Below are 22,945 nucleotides of genomic sequence, written 5' to 3'. Positions count from 1 at the left end.
TGTGCTAGGGAGTATTTTAGGTTCCAGGGAACAGTGAACAGGGGAGGCCAGGCCCCTGCCCTCGGGGAATTTATAGCCGACAAGTGGACAGTGATCAAATATGCAAACACACACCGTGGCCTAATAGTGGGAAATGCCACGGAGGGAGGATGGTGCCGAGTGAGATGGAGAGTGAGAGCAGGCGCTGTGGGCAGTCGGGTGTCTGGGCAGGGTGGCGGGAGTCAGCAGCAAGGAGACGCCTGATGGAGGAGAGGGGGCGGAGAGAGAACAGGCCAGCTACTCACCTGCCAGAAACCCGGACTTGACAGTTTTGAGATGCCCCGATGGCACCCAGGAGGCGTGGAGGGCAGCCGGTGCCAAGGAGTTAGAGACGGGAGCTGCAGAGGGATTTGGAGGGGGAGCTGGGCCTCCAGGAAGTCTGTTACAGGGGGTCCTTGGGGAAGGCCAAGCACCGTGCATCAGCGATCTCGTTGAACCTGTCAGTCAACTCCGAGCCAAGTTTTATTACCATTTGAAGGATGATTGGACCGAAGCTAAAACCAGGTAAGGTGCCCGAGGTGCACACCTGTCAAGGGAGAAGCATGATGAGCCAAGCAGACATGCTGTCCCCCACCTGTCACCCACTGAGGAATGGCCGGAGCAGCGGGAAGACATCTGTGAGGATGCGGGGCCACAGAGGTTAAGTCCCAAGGGCTGCTGGGGCTGCACACCTGAAAGGGAGGGTGAGTCGCAGCTGCTTCTGGGAGAGGGGTGTGGGAAGATTGCAGGGGGGTGGCGGGAGGGTCCCAGGGCTAGGAGGGGTGGCCACTGGGGGTGGCCCGAGGTGCTGGCCCTGGCTGGGCTGCAGAGACTAAGCTGGCTGTTGTCAGCGCGTTAGATGAAGGATGTGACCAGGTCCAGGAACACCCTCCTGCCTTCCAGGCCCCGGTAGGAAAGGGAGAGGCTGGCAGAGCCGAGGCGGGGTTTGCGCCCCCTGGCCTGGCCCGGCCCGGGAATCACAAGCACACAGGAGGCTGGGAGTGAAGCTGCCAGCCCGTAGCTTGGTCACCACCCATGGCTGTGGAGGGAGTCTGCTGGTTTACCTGGGCCGTGGCACACACAGCAAATCCGCAGGTACCTGCACTGAGACCTGGAAAGGAGTTAGGATACTAATATCGGAGCTTAAAAAAAGCATTTATTAAGGTAAAGCATGTATAGAGTATACAGGTTGTAAGTGAACTCCGTGATCCTTCCCACTAATCTGAGCGCGATACACTTGGAAATGTTTAACGGGGGAGGGCGGGGAGGCGAGGGGCTGACCTGTAGTGTTTGATGATTTCCGTGTACAGATACCCACCAAATGGCAGAATTTAGGCTGCCAACGTGATGTCACTGCCCCGCCGGGAGAGTTGCAGATACCAAGTGGACATGAGGGATGGGGGGTGGCCAGGAGGGCACAGGGAGAGTCAGACGATAGTAAGAACAAACAGCGTACTTACTGCCTTTTTAATGTAATGTATTTAATCCTAAATTTATATCACTAAAACCTGAATGATGGTTTTAGCAGCTGGTTGTCCACATTCCTGAAACCATGGTAAGCCGCTGAGGCAAGCTGACCCTGGCTCAACCCTCCCCTTGCTCTCAGCACCTCCTCTTGTCGCTGTGGGTTAGTCCTGCCTCTTTGTGGTTCATACAAACGGGGCCCTGCATTGTGCAGGCTTCTCTGTGGCTCTGTCCCCCATGGGGGAGGGGGGGTGGTCACAGCCGGCCGTCCTCATGGCCTCATTCTGGGAACAGATGACCGCGGGGACTTACCACCTCTCAGCCATTCCGCTGTCGGTGAACCCCCTGGTCGGCCTCCAGCTTCGGCAACCGTGAACACGGCTGGGCATGCAGGCGGTCTGTGGCGGGGGCTGTGCCCTCTGCCCACTTCCATACCAGCCCGCCATCGCCGGCTGGCTTCACTTCTGAGAACACAGCCATGGGCCGGGACCGTTCTCTCTGCACACACGCACAGCCCAAGTCTCTTCCCTGCGTTTGTGACACACGATGGTTTCTCACGAAATTCATGTTTGTGCCAAATATGATCCAAAATCTTATTTTTATTATCTATTTTTTAAAAGATTTTATTTATTTATTTGACAGAGAGATCACAAGTAGGCAGAGAGGCAGGCAGAGAGAGAGGAAGGGAAGCAGGCTCCCCGCTGAGCAGAGAGCCCGATGCGGGGCTCGATCCCAGGACCCTGAGATCATGACCTGAGCTGAAGGCATCAGCTTAACACACTGAGCCACCCAGGTGCCCCTTATTATCTATTTTTTAAGTGGGCTCCTTCCCCAGCATGGAGCCCAGTGTGGGGCTTAAACTCACGACCTTGAGATCACGACCTGAGCTGAAATCAAGAGTCAGTCGCCTAACCGATTGAGCCACCCAGGTGCCCCTGTCTTAAGCTCTTCCGGGTGAGAGATGGTTGTTTTACACAAAACCAAAACTGAAAAAGCCATGCATTTCAGGAAGATGCTAACTGGCCATCAAAACCCTTGAGACTTACCATCCTTACTCTTGCTTGTGGTTTGGCTAAAATCCTCCAACCGTTGTGGTGAGGCTGACCGTTATGATCGTCCGGTGTCCGTGGGGTCTCATGAAGGACCACCGTGGTCAGATGTCAGCTACAGCCGCAGGTGCCTGTAAGACCTTGGAAAAGGCCAGTTCCTGAGCTCAGAGCGGTGACCAGCCACGAGCCACAGGCACATACACCAGAGAATCTGGACCAGAGATGCGGGTGTGTGACAAGTGCACGCTTCTCAGAGATCCCGAGCCGGGGCCTTCTCAGCAGAGGCACCCTGCTTCCTGTGACGACGTAACCGTAAAGCCGGTGGGTGCTACAGAGAGATTTCACCACTGCTGATGGGCCCTGGCCCCCGTGATCTGCAGAGCACTGCGAGGCCGGGCGCCCGTTCTGCGGATGCAGAAATGGAGCTTCTTGCCACTTAAACCTCCCCCACTGCCTCCTGGCCAGACTTTGAATCCAAGTCTGACCTCGGCGCTGGGGCCGACCCCCTTTGCTAACGTCGCCCTCAACTCTGTCGCCGGGACACACAAGGCCTAAGAGACGAAGTGCGCACAGGGGCAGAAAGGCTCACGCAGCCGAGTGCCGGCAGGAGCGGCCCCCAGCTGTCCAGGGACTGCTCCTCGTGGGTGCACGGGTGCAGCCGCAGAGGCAGCCGTGGGCACCGGGGGCATCCCCAGCAGAGCTGCCGGTGCCTGGGTGCAAGGTGAGGCTCCACCAGCTTGTCCACGTCCAGGGGCCGATGGGAATGGTCTTCCTGCCCCTGGGGTGCAGACACTCCGATTCAGGGAACTCGCTGGGGCTCTGTGAGGCCAGGAAATCACGGGCGCCTCCCCTGACAGTCTGCGTCTTCCCCAGAGGGGGCCGCTGAGCACAAAAGGCAAACGCGCACCTTCCCCAGCGGCCGCCCCCCGGGTCAGGCGCCCCCCTCCAGGGAGCCCATGGGGGCTGCGTGTCCAGGCATCTGCCCATCCACCCGTCTGCCTCCAGGAGCCACTCCCAAGGACCACATGGAGCCCCGGGCTCGTTTCTGTAATATATAATTTTATTTCTGGTTATAGAAACAAATGCTAAGGGGAGAAACAGAACTTCCCCACCCACATACAACAATTTAATAGATAAAAGGACAGTTAAAATAAGTGGAAAACAAGTAGAAATCTTAAACTTTTTATAGCTTTAAAACATTAATGTCTGATACAATTAGAAATCACATTCAGATCTCAAACTTTTAAAAAAAAGTATGGCTCCTTATTAAAAAAATACTGTATCCCATTTGAAATGAAAACGCAGGCGGGCCCGGCTGCTGTGGGCCTCTCGTCTTTCTGAGGACGGGACCGCCGGCTCCCTGCCACCGCCGGGGCTTCCTGCGGGCCCGCGCGTGCACCGGTGGCAGAAGCCGGCGGCGCGGCGGGGCCTTCGATCCCGTGAGCTGGTTTCCACCGTATGGGTACCACCGCTTTTAAAGCACTGATTATTACACGTACTGTGGAAAATACTTTAGACAGCCACTGTAAAAAAAAAAAAACAAAACAAAAAACAAAACGCTCCCAAACGCGCACGCACACACACCCCTCAGACCCGCCCCCCAAGTTTTCTTTACAGAATTGCCAGCACGTAAGAAAACGAAGTCTCAGTACTGGTTTAATCCCTCCGCCCGCGGGCCGAGCTTCGGGGGGCAGGGGTCTGTGGGGCCCGCGCGGCTCGTGGGGCTGAACTTGGCGGACCCCGGTGAGAGTCGGGGTCACACTTTTGTTTCTTTCCTCCCGACCCCCATGCCGAAATACAGACCGAGCCGTGTAAATTAAGAATACGGGGATCCAGAAAGCCTTCGGAAAGGAAGCTGGGAGAGAAGCACGGAACGGCCAAATTTTAAATGTGTTGATTTTAAATCCCATTTTTAAGGATTATTTAAAAAAAAAAAAAAAGAAAGAAAGAAAAAGATGGGGGTCAGTTAACACAGAACTTAGAGGCCAAGAGCTTAGGAGGCCACAAGCCCGTTAACTTCACGTGGGAAAACCCAGCTTGGAGTCACAGACTCGTTCCTGCCCAGCCCGCTGGCTCGACGTTCAGGCGCCAGGTCTCAACGCGCCTTGGGACTCGGGGAGACAGCTCAGAAGGACAAGGCCCTTTACTGCGGCTAAGAACCTTCCTCCCGGGCACTTTTTACTATTTCTGACGTGGAGAAAACCATCAATAAGTATTCGAAGGAATCAAACTAACTATTCCAGAAAAAATTCCCGAACAGAGAAGGAGCCAGGATTCTTCCAATTGTTATTTGACTCTTAAAAATTAACAGGGTTGGAGGAAAGGAGAGAGGCGCCTGGAGACTCTCTGGCCCGCCTGGGACGCGCGTGGGAGACTAGAATCCGCAGGAAGTAGGGGGCCGACACAGCTCCCACGCAGCGGGCTCCCGGCTGCCCCCCACCCCCGCGGTCCTGGATCCCCGCTTCTCCCATCCCCCAAGGGCACCCCAATGACAAGCAGGTGCCAGGACTGGACAAAGTGCTTTGTGGCGTTTGTCCTTAGAGACAGCGCTGCTCTGCTCACTCCTGGTTGAAAGAGCGAGGGCCAAAACCAGCGGTGAGAACGGACACACAGGAGCCCCAATTCCAATTCCGAGACTTTCAGTTCCGTCCCGTGTAAAATCGCAGCAGCGTCCTGCACCCACCTGGCCGCGTCCTGAGCGTTTAAAACCTCATGGGGGAATCGAGGTCTTGGGAAACAGCTCTGAAAATGAAAGGGCTTTATAAAACGGGGAAACAACTTGAAAACGAGGGACAGAAAGAGGGTGAGGAGCAGCGGCCCGTCTGGAGCAGCCGGTCTGCGAGATTTCATCCGAGCACTGTCACTCCGAGGCAGAAGGATCGTCAAGGCGGCTGGCGAGGGACAGCGGGAAACGGTCTCTCCTTCTGGCCAAACCAGCCGTGGGGCCGAGGTCAGGCGGCCCTCTGCCTCCCAGCTTCTAGAACCTGGTTCTAGAACAAGGAGTGCGCTTACAGACTCACGTGGACACAGGCATCCATGCCCACGGGCTGGGCTGCCCTGAGGCCCCTTTCAGGGGAGCTGCATCCTCCCAGAGATGAGGGGCTGGGCCGTGGGCCCCCGAGGCGTCCCGCGCCCCACACAGTCGCTCACACCCCAGGACTGATAGCTTAGCTCCAAGAGCTCGGGGAGCCGTGTTTCTTCTCTGACACGTTCTCATGTTCGATGACGTGCTCCCTCTTTGCATGAGGCCTGTTTCTATTCTATGAAGAAACTGACCCCAAGGCCAGATGCAAGCCTGCTTTTTCTCTGGAACTGTGGACCCACCACAGGGCTTCCAGGGCAGGGACTCGCGTCACTCCCTCTGGAGAGGGTGCCCGCCTCCCAGTGCTCCACGGAGAGCCTGAGACCTGTTCTCACGAAAGCGAGCGTGCGGACCCAGTGATGCTGGAGGCCTCAAGCCGGTCATCCGCCAGTCCCAGTGAGCAGCAGGAAAGGGACCAGGATGTGCCCATGGACCCTGTGTGGTCAGGTTGCTTGAGGGAAAGTGGGGACCCCCACGCTCCAGCGGTGTCAACACCCCCACCCTGAACTTGTTCCCTCCCAGCTCGAGAATCACGGATTACTCATTTTATCAACGCAGAACTCCCCCTCCCCCATCTTCTCAACTTTGTTCGGTTCTTAAAAACAGCAAACCTCAAACATGAACCTGCCAGAGAGGGAAGTTGACGGGCTTGGCCGTGGGCACAAAGACCCCGCTGCCCTGGGTGCCCTCGTGTGGCTCTGCATGGTGGACCCGGTGAGGGGCCCTGCCATCCCCGGAGCATGGGGCAGGGCCACGATGGCCATGTCCCAGGCCTCGGGGCTGTTCCGGCATCTGTCGAGACCCCTCGAGGGACACATGCCATGTAAACGTGTCAGAATTTACGGAGCTGGTGGTAAAGGGACAATCCGTCTGACTCCCCATGGCGCCGTCTGGCCGGTCCCGGCTAGCACGCGGTGCTCGGGAGAGCGTCAGCGTGGACAGATGCAGACAGCTCAGGAGTCCACCCTGGGGCGCCAGAAGGCACGTCTCCACGGCTTTCAGTGTCCCACACTGCCCCGTGCACTGGGCCCTGTGACACCGCCATGACCTTGGGGTACAAGCCTCTCCCTTCCAACACGATAGCAGACTGTCTTGCTGGGAAACGCCCAACTACTGAAAATGGGTGACGTGTGTGACTCCCTCCCTAGGCAGAGAGGGTGTTTTCCCATCTCTGGTGCTGGTAAACATGGTGACCGGGCCAGCAGGACGACAAGACAAGGCACCTGGTACCGGGAGCACAGGGCCTGCGTGCCCCGGGGCACGGCGCGGAGGAGGTGGACTCATCACCTTTGGCCTGGCTGACCTCTTCACACATGCGCAAACCGCGGGGTGATCAAGAAGGTCCTCGGACCCTTGAGGCCACGGTGATACTGCCCGATGCCAGAATGAACCTATTTCTGCTTCTCCCAATCCTGGTCAGGGTGGGCCTGCTCTCTAGGAGGGTGGGTGTGTTTGTGGCTTGTGGTGGGTCATAGGCAGCCCCAAATCGGAGGGCCACAGTCCTCTGGTGACGTCTGGCCTGGTGCCCTTGCTTCTGGGTTGGGGGAGGCTGTCCCTTGCCTGGATCTGAGGGCACAGAGGTGGGGGCCGACCTGGGCCTTCAGGTACCAGTCCCAGGACGTGCGGCAGCATGAGGGGACCAGAAGCCCATGCAGAAGCTCACTGTCTGTGAACCCAGAGTGGCTGTTCCCCCAAGGCCCAGCCTGAGCGGACCCCACAGGGTCCCCTTCCCAGCCCCAGCAGGAGCTGAAAAGGCGCGAGCTCTCTGCGTGACGCAACACCAGCCATAGACATTCTGACCTCTCCGCGCTCCCTCCTCATGGAACCCCTGCCTGGATAGTGCGATCCTCACCCAAAATGAGCAGAAACCCAAACATCTCAAGAGCTAGGAAAGCAAAGGGTCAGAGCCAGACTGACCCGATCGGGCAGTCCCCTGACGCGCGTCCGTGGCTGAGTGTCCTGAGTTCTCTGGAGATGGTGACAGCTTCTGCACGGTAGACAAACCTGGGCAGTCCCCCTCGCAAGGACCCCGTAAACGATGACCACGGGGAAGAAGCAGCAACAGGCGAGCCGAAGGCAGGTCTTGGGGTCAGACCCTTAGAGGTAAGGCCCAAGGCAAGGACCTGAATCGCCTGTGTGCGTGCCTCAGCCTCCACCCAACTTGTGTGCCTGCTCATGCACATACCCCACGCCACAAGAGACCAAGTTTATAAAGCAACGGAAAACATTGATGCGGAACGGAGTGCAACTTCTCATCACTGCGGACGACACACTGGCCAAGTCCATGCCCGTGTCACTGAAGCCAACGGGTGTGGATGTTACAAGAGAACTTTTTCCCCACTTTAAGTTTGGTGCAGTAAAAATGCCTCATTCGGGCTCTGAGGATGCCAAGGCAGCTGTCACCACAGGCCAGGTGTCCCCAGCAACCGGCAACTGCGGGCTGTGGCGACAAGATGGCTTGTCACACCCAGCCGAGCCACAGTGTTGCCAGTGGGGTGCACAGCACACGAGCCAGTCCTGTGTGAACAGCCTGGAAGCGGAGTTCCACGGTTTTCCTCTTGTTCTGAAGCCAGTATCTGATGCGGCCCCTGAGGCCTGCTCCCCCTCTCAGTGGTTTTCTGGGGACTGCGTGCTCTCATGGGTGCTGCTGTCGGGGTGGGTGGGCGCAGGCAGCTTTGCTGGGGTGGGGGTGGGGGGGGAGGACCAAAGCTGAGGACAGGCTACTTCCAGGAAGAAAACTGTCCCCGCCGGACTTCGGTGCAGAGCCCGGGGCTGCTGTGCCGCACAGGGTTCAATGCCGGGGCGGCCGGCCACGTTCAGAGTCACTTTTCACAGACGCACTTGACATTTCCTGAGAACGTTCTCCAGGAGGAGCTGGAGAACTGTGATCTGGCGGGCTCTCTTCCTGCTCCGGGAACCGCTCCAGGCAGCAGGGGATGTCTGCAAGCGCAGGGGACCCTCCCTGGGGAAGGTGGTACCACTAGCCAGGTCCTGTGGCCAGGAGTTCGCAGGAGCCAAAGGCAGGGGCGGCCCCCACTCCCGGCCCCAGTGCCGCAGGCACAGGAGACGGCGGGACATATGGCAGGAGGTACGGGCGGTAAAGCCAGTGTGACTCGGTGACAGAGGTGGTGGGAGCGACCTGGCCAGCGCTTCCCACGGCAGCCCGGCACGGGGCCTCGGGCTGCAGAGGACCTGGCGCTCACGGATTCCTGGTTTCGGAGCCTCCAGATGAGGGGCGCCGCTCCTCCCCCAGATAACTTTCTGCCCCCAAGGGCAATCCAGGCGGCCGCCGATCTTTCTTGAAGTTAGCAGACGGAGCAGCGGTGGCGGCTCTTCTCGGGATTCATGTCGGCTCACAGCCCAGACCCGCAGCTGTTACGCCGTCCACAGACATGGCCTCACAGACACGGCCTTACTCCTGCGTTTATCTCAGATCTATGATGAAGCCTCAATTCATTTCAATGAAACAACAAGTCTTTGGGGTCCAAAGCCAAACCAGAGTCCCCTCCCCCCGATTAATGCCAAGACTTTCCGAGGCGCTACTTTCGGGCACAAACCCCACGAGACAGTCTGAGCTTTGGCAGGTCCTCCCTCTCTCCTGCCTCCTCCCGCTCGGCGGCTCATGGGCCTTGTGCCTGCTGGGCCCTCCTGCGCACAGCCTCTGTCGTCCTCGGAGGCCAAGGCTGCTCCAGAAGCCCGGTCTGAGCGCGTGGCCGGGCCGGCGCGTGACCCAGCCCTCGGCCGCAGGCCTGGGAGGAGGCGGTGCAAGGGAGAAGGAAAATAAAAGCGAGCACTGCCGGGTCATACAATCAGCTGTCTGAACTTGTTTATGGGTTTTGTTTGAAACCACAGCAGGGGCAGGAAACAGAACAAGGAGGACGAGCGTGTCCGGGAGCAGGTCGGCGTGGAGCCTCCTCGTCACGGTCCGCAGGCAGCGGGAGGCCGGCGGTCAGGGCCCGGCCCCAGAATCCCTTTTGGCGAGCATCCCACTCGGCCCACACACACGGTACATCACTCCCCGGTTCCGGGTCCCTGTGGGCCGGCGGCCGCGATCACCCCGGCCTGCGCCGTCACAGTCCCACTGGGTTCCTCCACACGTGACCTTTTAACCTCGGGTTCCCCGGTGGAAGAGGCAGAGGTGGCAGCGGTGGCCGGGGTCGCTGGGGTGGCTGGCGTGGCGGCCGCTGCTGCCGGCTCCTCGGGCCCCACCTCGCACACCCGCGTGACCACCACCGGCGTGGACGAACTAGCCTGGGCTGCCAGGAGCTGCAGGGGGCTGGTGAGGGCTAGGAGTGGAGGAAAAGAGACGTGCGTTGGGAACGGGCGAAGACCAGCGCAGGCCAGTTCTGAGCACGCGGGACCCCTGCTCCCAGCAGGCCCAGCCCCAGGGTGCCTGCCCCTCGCCAGCTGAGCCTTGCCTGCTGCCCCTCCCTGCCCCCACCCTGCGCTCGCCTGAGGGGCCTCCTCTCGCCATTGCCGCCGGCACCCCTAAAGACAGCCAAAGGCTCTGGCCCTCACCTCTAGCAGGTGCTTAACACAGGCCGCCTGCCCTGAGCCACCCTCCCGGCACCCGCCGGCCCCGTCCGCCTCCAACTGTTGCCCCTCCCTCGCACCTCTCCTCTGACCCAGCGGGCACAAGCACTGTGACTAAGGGGTCTGCCTCTGCGGCAGGGGTTGTGCCTTGGCCCGACCACGGTGCCCGCGGATCGAGGGGACATGTGATCTCGTGCCGCAGGCCTCAATGGCAGAACAGTGGGGCTGGGCGAGCAGGCGTGGGCAGGGCCTCACCGTAAGTGCTGCCGGCTAAACTGTTGGTGGGGACCGCGTGTTTGCCGTTCTGAGTGATGGCCCGGACAGGGAGGTGGTGCTGCCCGAGGGTCACCGGTGTGGCTGGCTGCAGGATGGTGACCGTGTGTCCGGGGACCCCTGGGGCCATCTGGCTGGCCACGGTCTGGATGACGCGGCTGGCGGTGGGGATGGTGGCGAACGCGATGGTGGGCTTCTCCTCCAGGCCTGAGGAGAAAGGGTGTCAGAACCCCATCCGCCCAATGGGGCGGCCGCTCTCCTCATGCTCGGCAGGACGTCTGTTTGTAGGGGAACGGACTGTGGTTTTGAAGCACTGACTATTCTCAAGAAACATCCCCCAATGAAATACTTTCCAAGTGAGAGAAAAACACCTGTAGGATTTTAGAAGAACTTCTAAATACCTTGAACTTTAAGCCACCAAACATAATGGGGAAAAGAAAACGTTATTTGGAACAAAGACTGGCAAACTGCTTCGTTGTCACGACGCTGTGAACGGGCTGCAGATCAGCAGACAGAGGCCCGCAAGCCCAGGAGACTGTGTGTGGCTCGAGGGCTCCCGCCCAGGCAGCTGTACTCTCGGTACTGACCCCATGCCCCCCGGGGCTCGAGACGCCACACACAGGGACGTGCGGTGACTTTCTGTGGGACTGCTAAAGTCTCCCAGCCGGAGGCCCCAGAGCCATCACCCTCTGGACGGCAACATCAAGCCCGTGTCCCAGGCCTGTCACCTCGGGGGCCGCACACCTGGAGGCGGTTTAGAGGACCATCGGCATGGATTTAAAAGGACATACTCCCCAAGACAATAAGTAGCAGGGAGGAGGAAAGGCAGCAGCCTGAGAGTCGTTGGCCCCCAGGGACTGCCCGTTGCCCCGGCAGGTGAGCTCCATCCCCATGGCAGCCTGGTGAGCACACACCCTCCTTACCTCTGGCCTCGCTGCCCAGGTCCAGCACGGCTGTGCCCGCTGCCTCGTGGGCGCCCCCTGCCGAGGCCTGGCTGGCGAGGATGTAGCCATTGGCGGAGCTGGCGGAGGTGGTGACCACCCTGAGCATGGTGACAGGGGGGGCCTGCTGCACAACGTGGATCGCATGGCCCGACGGCTGCTGCGCCGTCACTATGGACGCCGGCATGTAGGCGACGGGCTTGGCCACCAGGCTGGGCGGGCGGGGAGGCACGGCCATGATCACGGGCTGGGCACTGACGGGAGAGCCTGCGCGAGAAGGAACAGGAGAGCTAAGGCCCGTAGACGCGCGAGGCTCCGCTCCGCCACGCCGGGGGCAGGGACAAGACCATCTTACCAGGCGCACTTTGGGAATACCGATACTCTGGAACAGAAGCTAACTTTGACCCAAAGTCAGGGTCATGTGGAATGGGTGAGCCCTCTCGAGACAGGCACTCTGGGGTCTGCAGGCCACTAGAACGAGGGGACATTAGCCCGGGGTGAGTGGGCGAAGCTGGAGCGCTCCTGAGGAAGACACAAGAGAAGGGACCATGGCAGTAAGTACACAAGGTCAGAAATGAAAGTGGTGCTTCGCAAAACACAGACACCCCAATGTCCATGCTCCATGGCCCCTTGGCCAGCCTTTCCTGATGCTTCTCTGTCCTCACGAGGTAGTTCCCACGCTAACGTAATACCGTGCGATGACAACGAGTTACCCGACAGACCAACGACCAACAGGTGTTTAAGTCCAGAAGTGGGAAATGCTGTCATTTGTGGCTTCCAGAGAATTTGCTTCCTGAAGGGGACCAGCCAGTGCCCCACGGAGTGTTAAAGAGCTAGGCTTTGGTGGGATGGGTGCGAATTTCCCACCAGGATAGACCTACGGCCGGAGGACCAGACAGGCTTTGGGTGCACGGCTGTCCGGCTCACACGGCTACTAGTCTGGGGGAGGCTGCTCCCTCTGTCACCATTCACCATGGTCCAGGCTTGTGCTCGGCTGGGGCTATCCCGGGACTGGCTGTGCAGCGCGGGGACTCGTGGTCCCTCAGAGTCCCAGGGTCAATGCAAACTCTCCAAGGCAGGATGCCGGGGCTGCCTGGAGGGAGCCGTCTTTGCTCTGCATTTCCCGTGAGCACGGTAAACGTCCCTGTGGGTGGTACTGTTCGCCCCTCCAGACATGGGGTGCTGTGGGCGCCTTGGTCTCCTCAGGCACAGACCTGGCACCCTCCCCCCGCCCCCTAAGCCTGTGACAGACAGCCTTCCTCTGACCTCAGGAGCCCAGATTCCTGGCAGGCCCTCTTCACCTCTGCGCAGAGCCTACCCTGCTTTCTACCCGCCCCCCACCTAACACAAACACACCCACCGCCTTCCTCCTACAGAATCCCAGCTCTGCAGCCATGAGACGCCCTCCCTCTCCTGAAGACATAGCACGCACAGCCTTCCTCCCGGGCCCAAGAATTCCCTGCTGGCCACTGTGCAGATTCACGAGACTGTGGCTCTCACTCCTAGGGTGACGGTGAAGACAGGCCCCCTTGTCATCATCCAGAGACACCCCCAATCAGGGTTCCCTGGGAAGTGCCGGGTGCATACAGCCAGCCCCCTACCTACTCCCCTAGCTTGTCGACAAATGACAAGTCATGGCACTCACCATTAGGGGCTAAGCTGCGTCCCCAGAAATCACCAGTGCCTCAACAGGGGGCCTTGCTCAGAGTTGGTGGGTAGGATGGTCCCTAACCCAGTGACCGGTGTCCTGTCACAGGGGCAATCTGGACACTGACGTGCTTGGGGAGAACGGCAGGAGAGATGTGGGTGGAGGTCGGGAGCCCCTCCACGAGCCCGCGGGCACCGGAGATCACCAGCAAAGTGCCAGGAGCGGGGAGAGGCCTGGAGCGGATGCCCTCACGCCGCAGAGACACGCACCCCACTGCCACCAGGGCCTATGGCTATAGGAGCGTGAGGGGAGGAGGAGCTGTCGTACAGCCACGTCTCTGGGCCGGCCTCCTAGTGAACTCAGCTCCTCCGGCAGCACTTTTCTCAAAGCCCTACTCACGCAACATGGTGTTCGGGACAACGTGAGCTCAGCTGACGCATTCTGAATTCCTACCTTACCAGTACGACTGTCACCTTTACTCCGATTTCTGCTCTGGCTACAGAACCGAGAATCAGGCCAGACCCCATACCAGACATTTCTGGACGTCTGAGCAGTCTTTCGCAGAATCACATTAGCTACATGATGTGGAAAGCACAAAGTTTCCTTCCAGGGGGAGAATTTCAGAGAGCGTCTGTCCTCTCTTGCCCCACGCTCTCCCTGGACTGGCGACCTCGGGAAGACTGCTGGGCCCACCCACGTGCAGAGCGGGAGGGGCCCCTGACCAGAGGGCGGATGGTGCCCACTTCGCAAAGGCAGCTTTGTTAATGACACAGCCTGTCTGAGCTCGACCATCCCTGGCCTGTCGGGCCCTCCGCCAGCACGCTCACGTCCACGGAACCCCACAGGCCCCTTCCACTCCTCTCTGGCTTCAGGTTCTGGTCCCAACACTGCCCACGTTTCAGCTTTGAGAACGGACCGGTCAGAGGAGCAGCCCGTGGCCCACTTACTAACTTCACTGTCCCAGAATCACTGGTCCTGACACCGTCTCACTCAGAAACATAAAAGTGACGTGTCTGAAGAGCCAGAGGTGGTCCCGTGAATGTGGACATCTGGGGAGCCAGGCTGCTGAGCGAGGGCAGAGCAGGGGCTTACCTGGAAGACAGAGGCCCGAAGGGGGTGCGGAAACAGGAGACGCCCCTCTGCCTCCGTTTTCGGAATGCCTGTTCCACGAGCTTCGCTTCTGAGGCAGGGTCTATTCGCCAAAAAGACCCCTTCCCAGGCTCCTCCTGGGAACGAGGGACTTTAATAAAGTAACGGTTCAAAGAGAGGTTGTGTCGGATGGAATTCTGTGGGCAAACAGAGACAGTCACCAGTTAGCATGTCAGAAAACAGAATCTGAACGTAACAGACACGAGACCAGAGGTGATGGGAGAGCCCAGCGTTCGTGCTGGTGCGGGCGCTCCACAGGGGGCAAGGTCACTGGATTCTACCGGGAAGTGCAAAGGTACAGTGGTAGCTTTTCCTAAGAAAATTTAGCATGGCATTTCTTGGACAAAAAGTGAAACCGAAAGACGGGCTATGACCCAAAGTCTGCAGATCAGAACTGGTACTAAGTCAACTGGCCAGGGGAAAAGAAGAACCACGGGGAAAACATTCCTAAATGAGCCTGATAAGAGGTCTGACGTTCCCAGTATACGCGGGCCACTGAGAGAGCACAGGGACATAGTCCATTTCCAACACAGCGCACGATCGGAAGCCACGGTAGGCTTGAAAACACCAGGCAACTGCCCTCCCTTTTTTGGACGTCGGAGGGAGACAAGACTATTTGGACTCACTGAGGCTGTGGCTCAGCTCCGATGTGCCACGGGCCATCAGCAGAGACACGCCCCCCTGGGACCACTCTGTCCTACAGAAAATGACCTCCCCGTTAACCTCCTTGTTCCCAGACTGGGAGTCTGGCTTCTTGGGCTCGGGCCTCACCTGCCAGCCTTTGTCAGCCGTGCGGTAGTAGGGGTAATGCTTGGTGATGTGGGCGTAGATCCCACTTAGTGTTAGCTGCCTGTCCTGCGCAGACGAGATGGCCTGCACAATCAGCTGAGCGTAGGAGTACGGCGGCTTCGACTCATCCTGAAGGGAAAGGCGGCAGCCGTCAGCTCCGGCAGGCTTTCCGGGCCACCCGCCGTGTGCCCCCGCTCCTGGAGAGCAGCCGAGTCCAGCTAACTCAATCCCAGGGACCACCCGCGGCCTGCCAATGCGCGTGCACTCAACGAGGGCCAGCCCTTCTAGCCCCACAGGGAGAAATCAGGTTTTCCTCATAATTTAATTCTGAAATTTCTCGCTTCTTTAGCAAATCGATTTAAAGATAGACATCAGAGGAGAATGAGCTAAGATACCAAAGCTTAGGAAGGAAAAGCTCTGAAGCCGTCGTCGGCCACAGAGAGATGAGGACAGAAGGCCGAGGAGGTGCAGAGCCGGAGCGAGGGCCGGGGGCCTGAGCCATGTCCCTGAGGGAGCCGTGTGTGCTATCCAGGCAAGGGGCTGGCATCTTGCCCCCGTGCGCGGCTCCTTCTCACGCCCGCACCCCGCAAGCCCGCTGCGCTCACTGGAGCAGCCCTGGGTGTGCCTGCGCCGTGCCCCGGGCACGGTCACCACGTAGCCGCGTGTGCCGTGAGGCCTGAGACCTTAGGACTGTCCCCTCCGGATGTGTCTGCCTGCTGTTCCGAGGCGGCCTTCGCGGCAAACTCTGCGGCCAGCTGCAGATCCGAGGTCACGTTCTGAACAAAGCGGTAGCCGGACGACCCAGCCCCACGTGGACTGGCCGGGCAGGAGTTGGGAACACTGCGGAGAGAAACAACACAGCCTGAGTTCATGACCCTGGCAAGGAAGACTTGAAGTCACAGGACTTCAGGACCTGCCAGGTGATGCTGGGTGATGGCGAAATGCAACCCCTTCCTTCCCCGTGCTGTCAGGATGCTACACCTTGCCTCTGATAAAGGACCACCCGAGAGCAGCCAGACAACAGTTTGTGTCCACATGCGGCAGGGGCGATATGTGGTATTACAGCAGCAGTTTCTGACCGTGGTGCGGAGCTGTGGGTCCTGACCCCCGCCCCTGCACCGCACACAGCCTGGGCCCAGAGGGGCACCACCCACAGGGCAGGGGGTGCTGAGCCTGCCCCGGGCTGGCTGTCATGTGCTCACTGTCCACACGAGGGCGCTGTGGACCAGGGCTGGGGAGACAAGGCCTTGCGCCGGGCATCAGGACCTCTGAGATGGGCCCTACCCCAGTTTCTCCGGGCCAGGACTTTCACCTCTGTGGCCCAGTGGCTCTCTCTCCCAGGCTGCTGTGCCAATAGGAAGTGGGGAACTGCAGCCAAATACACAGGCCAGACACACCTGTGGCTCAAGCAGCTCCGGAGCACACACTGGCCACTGCCAGGCCTACAGGGTCCCTGGCCCGCATCCTGCTCGAGCTCGCCTGGCCCGGCCCAGCCCAGCCCAGCGGTGACAGGCGCTGGCACAGTGCCCCTCGTTGACAAGGTGGACTTTGGTTATCAAACTACAATGAAATTCCGATTCTGAAAACTAATTCTATTACAAAATGTTCAGAGAACACCAGTGCAAACACTAGGTAACAAGCCCAGGTAAAAGGTGCCCGGTTGGCCAGCCCCACGTGGGACCACAGATGCCCCACCCCCACGGAGTCTGGCCCACAGGGCGGGGACAAGCCAGTCACAGCGGACTTGGGCCCCTGCCCTCAGGAGAGCTCCTCCGAGGCAGCACCCCACCAGGAACGGTCCAGAAAGCCCCAGCTTTAGGAACATGTCCTATGTGCTCCTGCATCCTCCCCTCCGTCTCTCTCCTGAGCTGCCCGGGTGCCCCAGACTCGAGGAATCTTAGCTGAGACGTTCTCTTTTTCTTAACTTAATTCGGAACCAGATAAACAACACCCAAGCTGGTAACGTTGGGGGACCGGTAACACAGTCACACGCTTGGAAGCAGGCTTCTCACACACAGCCATCTGGGAACCAAATGCCACCGTGTGGCACGAAGCTGTGGTTCAGCGGTCACACGACCCTGAGGTGAGGCGCCTTTCCTGAAGATTCTCTGCGCTGTCCTCTGCCAAGCAGTGCAGAAGCACAGGAAGCCTGGTGGGTGGCAGCCCTGTCAGCCCGCTTGGTTCCTGCACACACGCGACGCCCCCTGTGGACCTGAACACAGTAAAGCACATCAGACCACAGGGACAAGAACCATCACTCCTGGACGCAAAGTCACATCCAGCTGGGGGGCAGGTGGCTTCCTGCCCTTGCGTGATGCAGACCGGCTGCCCCTACCAGGGGCGAGGACACACACGACCTCTGGGCTTAGGCACATGGGGCTGTGCTGGCCGCCACAGGTCACTGTTTTGCAGAAGACTGCAGAAAATGTATCTCTAGCTCTCAGAGGCAAAACCCAGAGTAAAGGCTGTCATTCACCAAGAGTGACTTTGAACGGGAATAATTCACAGGGGAGCAAGCACAGGGACATCCAGGGACTCATGCCGGCCAGCATTCGCAGGGGACAGAGCGCCACTGTCGCCATGGTCCCTGCGGGCCCGTCCCGGGAGAATGTCTGTATGCGCACAGCCTTCTAGTCTCCGAGCCTCAAGCTTCCCCGTGATCCCCTCAGTTGTCCCCGCGGGCCTGTCTGTGTTGAGACAGCTGTCCCTGGCACCCGGTGGCCGTGATGTCGCACTGCCTCGGATGAAAGCGAGAAGCCACATGAGCTCAGCTCCAAGATGGGCCTCCAAGGGGCAGGTGTGAGATGGGGGCTCAATGGGCTCAGGGACCAACCAAGACACTCGGTGTCCCATACAGAGATGTATCCCACCGTGCTAGAAATCTCCCTCCCTACTAGCAAAAGCAGGAAAAAAAGATTTTTTTTTTTTTTGGAGTAGACTCCATGCCCAATGTGGGGCTTGAACTCATGACCCTGAGATCAAAAGTTGCAGACTCTACTGACTGAGCCGGCCAGGCTTACCAAAGAACTGCTCACTTTGTCGGGGTGCCGGGGGAGTCTACATCTGGGCACATGGGGAAGGAGCAGAGCCTGAGTGGCTGCCGCCTACCAGACGTCACACCACACGAGTGCCTGTTCTTCCTAATTCAGGATTCTAGGTGGAAATGCAGCAGAACGTGCACTTACAACCATTGGTCACTGACTCCCGCTTTTCTGGGAAACCAGCTCTAAAGTCACATTTTTGTTTCAGGCAAGACAGGTTCATGGTCTCAGGGGGTGGCTGCTTGGGCTGGCCTGTCCTTCCAGCAGCTCTCTGGGCTGGGGCAAACCCAAGCTGGCTCTGGGACTGCCGGGCCCAGCACGGGACCTCTGTGACCACGCGGGTCACGCCTGGCCTTGACTCTGCACCCTATGTTGACAGATTCTGGAAAAGAAGGAGCAACCTGATGGGAAAAGGTGTTTCTAGGTCTCACTCTGACGGTAAGAATTCATGCTGAGAAAAACCAGTGGGAAAGAAGGCAGGCCAGCCAATTCCGTCCCTGTGGCCTTTCCCACGGCGTCCCGCTGCCACCCCTCCAGGCTGCCCCAGGCTCCACCAGGCCTGGACCCCCACTCAGATGCCGGCCCGCCTGGTCTTCCCTGGGACTGTGGGCATTTTCTTCCTGTGCCAGCCTCCCCGCATTCGAACTGCATAGCTGAGATCAGTGTGGGCGCCTGGGACCACGCAGGTGTGGGGGCTGGAAGAAGAGGCTGGGCTGAAGTCTGGAAGGCGCAGTCAGGACCTCTCCCCTCCCGGGACCGTTCCTGGCCGTCATGCAGAGAACCACGGCCCCCGTGCCCCGCTTCCCGCCCCAGCCCCTAGAGTGGCCACCGGAAACCCTCCGTGAGCCCCATACCACCGCTTCAGCGATCATCCAGATGGTTTTCTGGAAGCTCGGTCTTTTTTGTGGAGTGCTACTGAGATTTTCATTAGATTATTAATTTTTAGTCAAGAAACAGAATCAGCTCCTCAATGGCGGCTGAGCGAACAGACTTTTCAAGCAGAAGATCATACGTCCCATGAAGACACAGAGCTGCGTGGTAATTCTGTTTCTCATTCACGCCTTTCGGCCTTTTCTGAAGATTAGAATGTTTTTGTTCTCTAAAATAAGAGTCCCAGTTCCTCTCCTGAGCACTGTTCCTCGATTCCCGCAGCTCTGACCCTCCCAGAGTTTATCTTCAACAAAATAACCAAGAATCCATTGCCCCTGTGGAAGACACGTAGGCAGATGTTTCGGGAGGGCTGCCCCTGAGGGCAGGACCCTGGAAACAGCCCCTGGGTCCCCTTGTGGGGACGCAGGAAGCAAATCCCAGCCCCTGTAGTGTGGTGACAAGAGAAGGAGAAACCCACAGCAGCAGCCCTTTGAGACAAGGGGTCGGGAGAGGGCACTGAGCAGGTCCTGGGAATGGTGCACTCCGCGAGCTTCATTCTCAGGAATGTTTGAGTTGTGTGTGATGCTCACACAGTAATTCTGTAACCTGGAAAGAATGAAAGAACAGGGAAAGAAGAGCCAGAGGCCAGCTTCGGAGGCCTCTCTTAGGAACGCTTATGATAAATGTGATGCTGCAAAATCCTGGGAAGCTATTTCAAAAGCCCAACACGTTTCTGCAACGCATTCTGCCCCGTGCACAGCGGTCCGCACGCTGGCCCGAGCTGCTGGTCAGCCCAGGTGCCGCCAGGCACACAGACCTTGGGGGGATGTCCCCCAGCCCCCGCACTCCAGGTTCTTCCTGCTTCCCAGAGTGTGGGGCCTGGGAAAGGCCCGGTATCGCGGGCTCACGGGCCCACGCCGAGCAGCAGTGCCCACAGGCTGGGCGTCACCCACAAGGCATGGCCAAGAACACTCAAAGCAGGAACCTTCAAAGGGCCCCCGTGAGATGTGGCCAAGAACCAGAAAACGGCTACTCCGTGAAGATAAGAACTTTCTCTCAACATTTCAGAGCCAAAATACATCCTGGCACAGATTTGGCAGAAGGGAAAATAGAGAGAAGGCGGGGGCCCGCTTTTCTGTACGGATGATCCAATTTTTATTTCTTGGAGTTTGGGAAGGGCAAGGGCAAGGTCGGGGTGCGAGGCCCACAGGAGAGGTGCCAGAGAGGAAAGTGGCCCCCAAGTGAGCCTCAGACACTGGGGTCCCTGGAGCAACGGATGCATCAGCAGGCAAAGGCCCTGTTGGCATGACAGAGGAGGCGTCTGGAGGCAGGGCTGGGAGCTGTGACGCAGGAAACGTCACCCCAAGAAAGGGCCCCCGTTGGCTGGAAAAACGCAAGCTCTTCTCCCCAACGGACGGGACGGGATGGATCGCAGGGAAGGGAAGGTGGCCGAGCTCCAACCACCGACGGGGTGGGCTGCCTGAAGACCACGGTCAAGGGTGGTTTCAGTTTGAAGTCGGTGGCCTAGATTTTGCCAGAGTCACAACACACATTACTGAGGTTTTTGAGCTCTACACCTTGAAAAAAATCAAGGAAAGGAAAAGCTTCTTAAAGAAACCGCTTGTAGGGGCGCCTGGGTGGCTCAGTGGGTTAAGCCACTGCCTTCGGCTCAGGTCATGATCTCGGGGTCCTGGGATCGAGTCCCGCATCGGGCTCTCTGCTCAGCGGGGAGCCTGCTTCCCTCTATCTCTCTCTCTCTGCCTGCCTCTCCATCTGCTTGTGATTTCTCTCTGTCGAATAAATAAATAAAATCTTAAAAAAAAAAAAAAGAAACCGCTTGTAAAGTCAGGCTCTTGCGAAGACGAGCTCCGCCCCCACCCCTTCTGCCTTCATTTCCATGTCCCTGAAACTCCCGGCTCCAAGAGCTCTTTACAGATTGGGGTCTCGCTTTGTAAAACCCAAAAAATGATGAACTGATTTTTTTCTTCCTTTTACACCACTTTTTGCAAAAAAAGAAAAAAGTCAACAAAATGCTGCTGGAGACAGCAGATTTATTTCAAAGAGCATTCATTCATTTTGTGGGTGGAGTACATCAGTGTGCGAGCACGCGCACACACACGCACACTCAAACACACACTCACACACACAAACACCCAAAACCAAAACACAAATCCAACCGCAGGCACGCCACACCCCCTGGCCTGCCAGGGAAGCAGGAAAAGGCCAAACTGAAAGGAAGGTGGGTGGGGCCACAGCACGGGGCGGGGCTGTTTGTTCTCCAGAAAGTTCCTCCCGGGATTGTTCCTCCAGGGACAGCCACTCAGAAAACCCTGGAGGGGACGGGGGCTCAGGCCAGGGTGCTGGAGAAACCAGGTTCCGGCAGGAAAGCGACCCAGACCGAGGCCCCTAGGCGGCGCCGGTGAGCTGGCCAATGGCGAGAGCAGGACACAGGCACACCAAACTAGGAAAAGGGACTCCCTCCCCTCCCACCGCTGTCTAGTCCGAAGGGACAGGAAGGGGAGGACAGCTGCAGCAGGCAGACCTCGCAGGGGGCCAGCCCCACCCCCTCTGCCCTGGGCCCCTCCTCCAGCACTGTGGGGTGGGGAGTGGGGGGGGGCGTCCCAGGGTGGAGGAGGGGGCGGGTGTTTGTAAACACATGGCCCCACCCCTGCAACAGCCCAGAAGATGAACAGATCTTGGCAAGTGAAACCACAAGGGCCCCTGAGGTTTCTAAACACTCAAGTGGATTCCACAGCGCTAAGATAAACGGATGTAAACAGAGGTCCTTTCTCGGATATTTAAAGGCCAGAAGGGGGGAGAGAGAGCCAGTCCCACAGTGGCTACTTTCTCCCCAAATCTTCTGCCAGATGGAAAGGAGAAGGGGGGTTGGGCAGGACACAGCACCCCCACAAAGCAGGCTAGGGCCTGGCCCCTCGCTTCCCCGAAGGCTCAGCACAGCTCCAGCCACGCGGGCTCAACCCCAACAGCAGCGTCCACACTGCCCTTGACCGCTTCCAGCTCGCGCCTCCTTCTGACACAAAAGTGACGTCCGGACCACAACGCCTGGCTTGAATATCGTAACCCAGTGGCCACCGTTTGGACTTGGATTATTCCTGGGAGACAGATTTACTTTCTGCAGCCCTCCAGGTAAAAAACCAACACATTTTTCTTTCTTAGAAAGCGTCTACTGGGCTGGATCATAAGCTGATGGCCTGGGCCCCCCAGGTGCCCTCAGCCGCCCAGGACCAGGCGCGAGCGGCCAGCAGCACGGGCATGGCACACCGCTGGTCACTGCGCCCGCCACGGCTTTAGGCCACTCCTGGACGAAGGTGTCAGGGCAGGCCTGGTTTTGTGTCAGCTGTGCTGAGAGGGAAGTCCCGCATTAGAGCACAGCCCCGCATTTCTGGGGTACTCACGGAGTCAGCGGCCGTCCCCACTGTCTCGGTGCATGGCATTTCCATCATCGCCGCAGAAACAAACATCGCAGCAGCTGGCGAGCCCACCCTCCAACCCCAGCCCCACAGCTGCCCGCCTGTTCCAGGCGTTTCCTGCCAACGGTGTCCTAACGGTGGCGGCTGTCTGCCCTGGCCGCCCTCACTCCGCATCATGTTCCCATGGGACAGCTCTGCCACGTGTCAGCGCTTCATCCCTTTTTATGGCCAAATAACATTCCACCGTGACTGCACACGTCTGACCCCCAGGGGCTCCCGCCTCGCGGCTGTTAGGGACAGTGATGCCCTGAGCGCTTGTGCACAAGTTCCGGCCAGGACCTCCCGCTCCGGTGAGCTGCCCGGTCCGGAGAGGCCCATCAGCTGTGCGAGGAAGAGCCAGAGCCTCATCCGCTGGGGCCACCTCCTCTCCCCGTCTGTCATTTCCTATCTGTGGATACATCACAAATACTAAGTGCAGGGATATTTTCACATGAGCGTGAAACTCCCGCTCTACAAGAAGTTCCAGCTCGCCATTTGGAACGAGATTACATGTTCCACGTGGGGCTTTAGAGCAGAGTCATTCTAGGAACCTGAAGTGAGCAATGCTGCCAGCTTGGTGCCGAGCACAGGACCTCACGTACACGTGGCTCGCAGGAC

General features: G+C 58.7%; 1 protein-coding gene across 1 annotated transcript in view; it reads right to left on the bottom strand.

Moving 5' to 3' along the window:
* Nucleotides 1-9,417: 9,417 nt before the first annotated feature.
* FOXK1 (forkhead box K1) overlaps nucleotides 9,418-22,945 on the bottom strand; it is a 57,074-nt gene continuing 43,546 nt past the window's right edge. The window contains exons 3-9 of the mRNA XM_059155369.1: nucleotides 15,630-15,786; nucleotides 14,929-15,075; nucleotides 14,101-14,294; nucleotides 11,716-11,882; nucleotides 11,343-11,627; nucleotides 10,402-10,626; nucleotides 9,418-9,899 (exon numbers count right to left, since the gene is read on the bottom strand). Of these exons, the coding sequence (XP_059011352.1) occupies nucleotides 9,625-9,899; nucleotides 10,402-10,626; nucleotides 11,343-11,627; nucleotides 11,716-11,882; nucleotides 14,101-14,294; nucleotides 14,929-15,075; nucleotides 15,630-15,786 (1,450 nt within the window). The 3' untranslated portion in view covers nucleotides 9,418-9,624. The remainder of the gene's footprint in view (nucleotides 9,900-10,401; nucleotides 10,627-11,342; nucleotides 11,628-11,715; nucleotides 11,883-14,100; nucleotides 14,295-14,928; nucleotides 15,076-15,629; nucleotides 15,787-22,945) is intronic.

This window comes from Mustela lutreola, chromosome 17 (genome assembly GCF_030435805.1).
Source record: "Mustela lutreola isolate mMusLut2 chromosome 17, mMusLut2.pri, whole genome shotgun sequence".
Taxonomy (NCBI): Eukaryota; Metazoa; Chordata; class Mammalia; order Carnivora; family Mustelidae; genus Mustela; species Mustela lutreola.
This window is presented reverse-complemented; position numbering and strand designations above follow the sequence as displayed.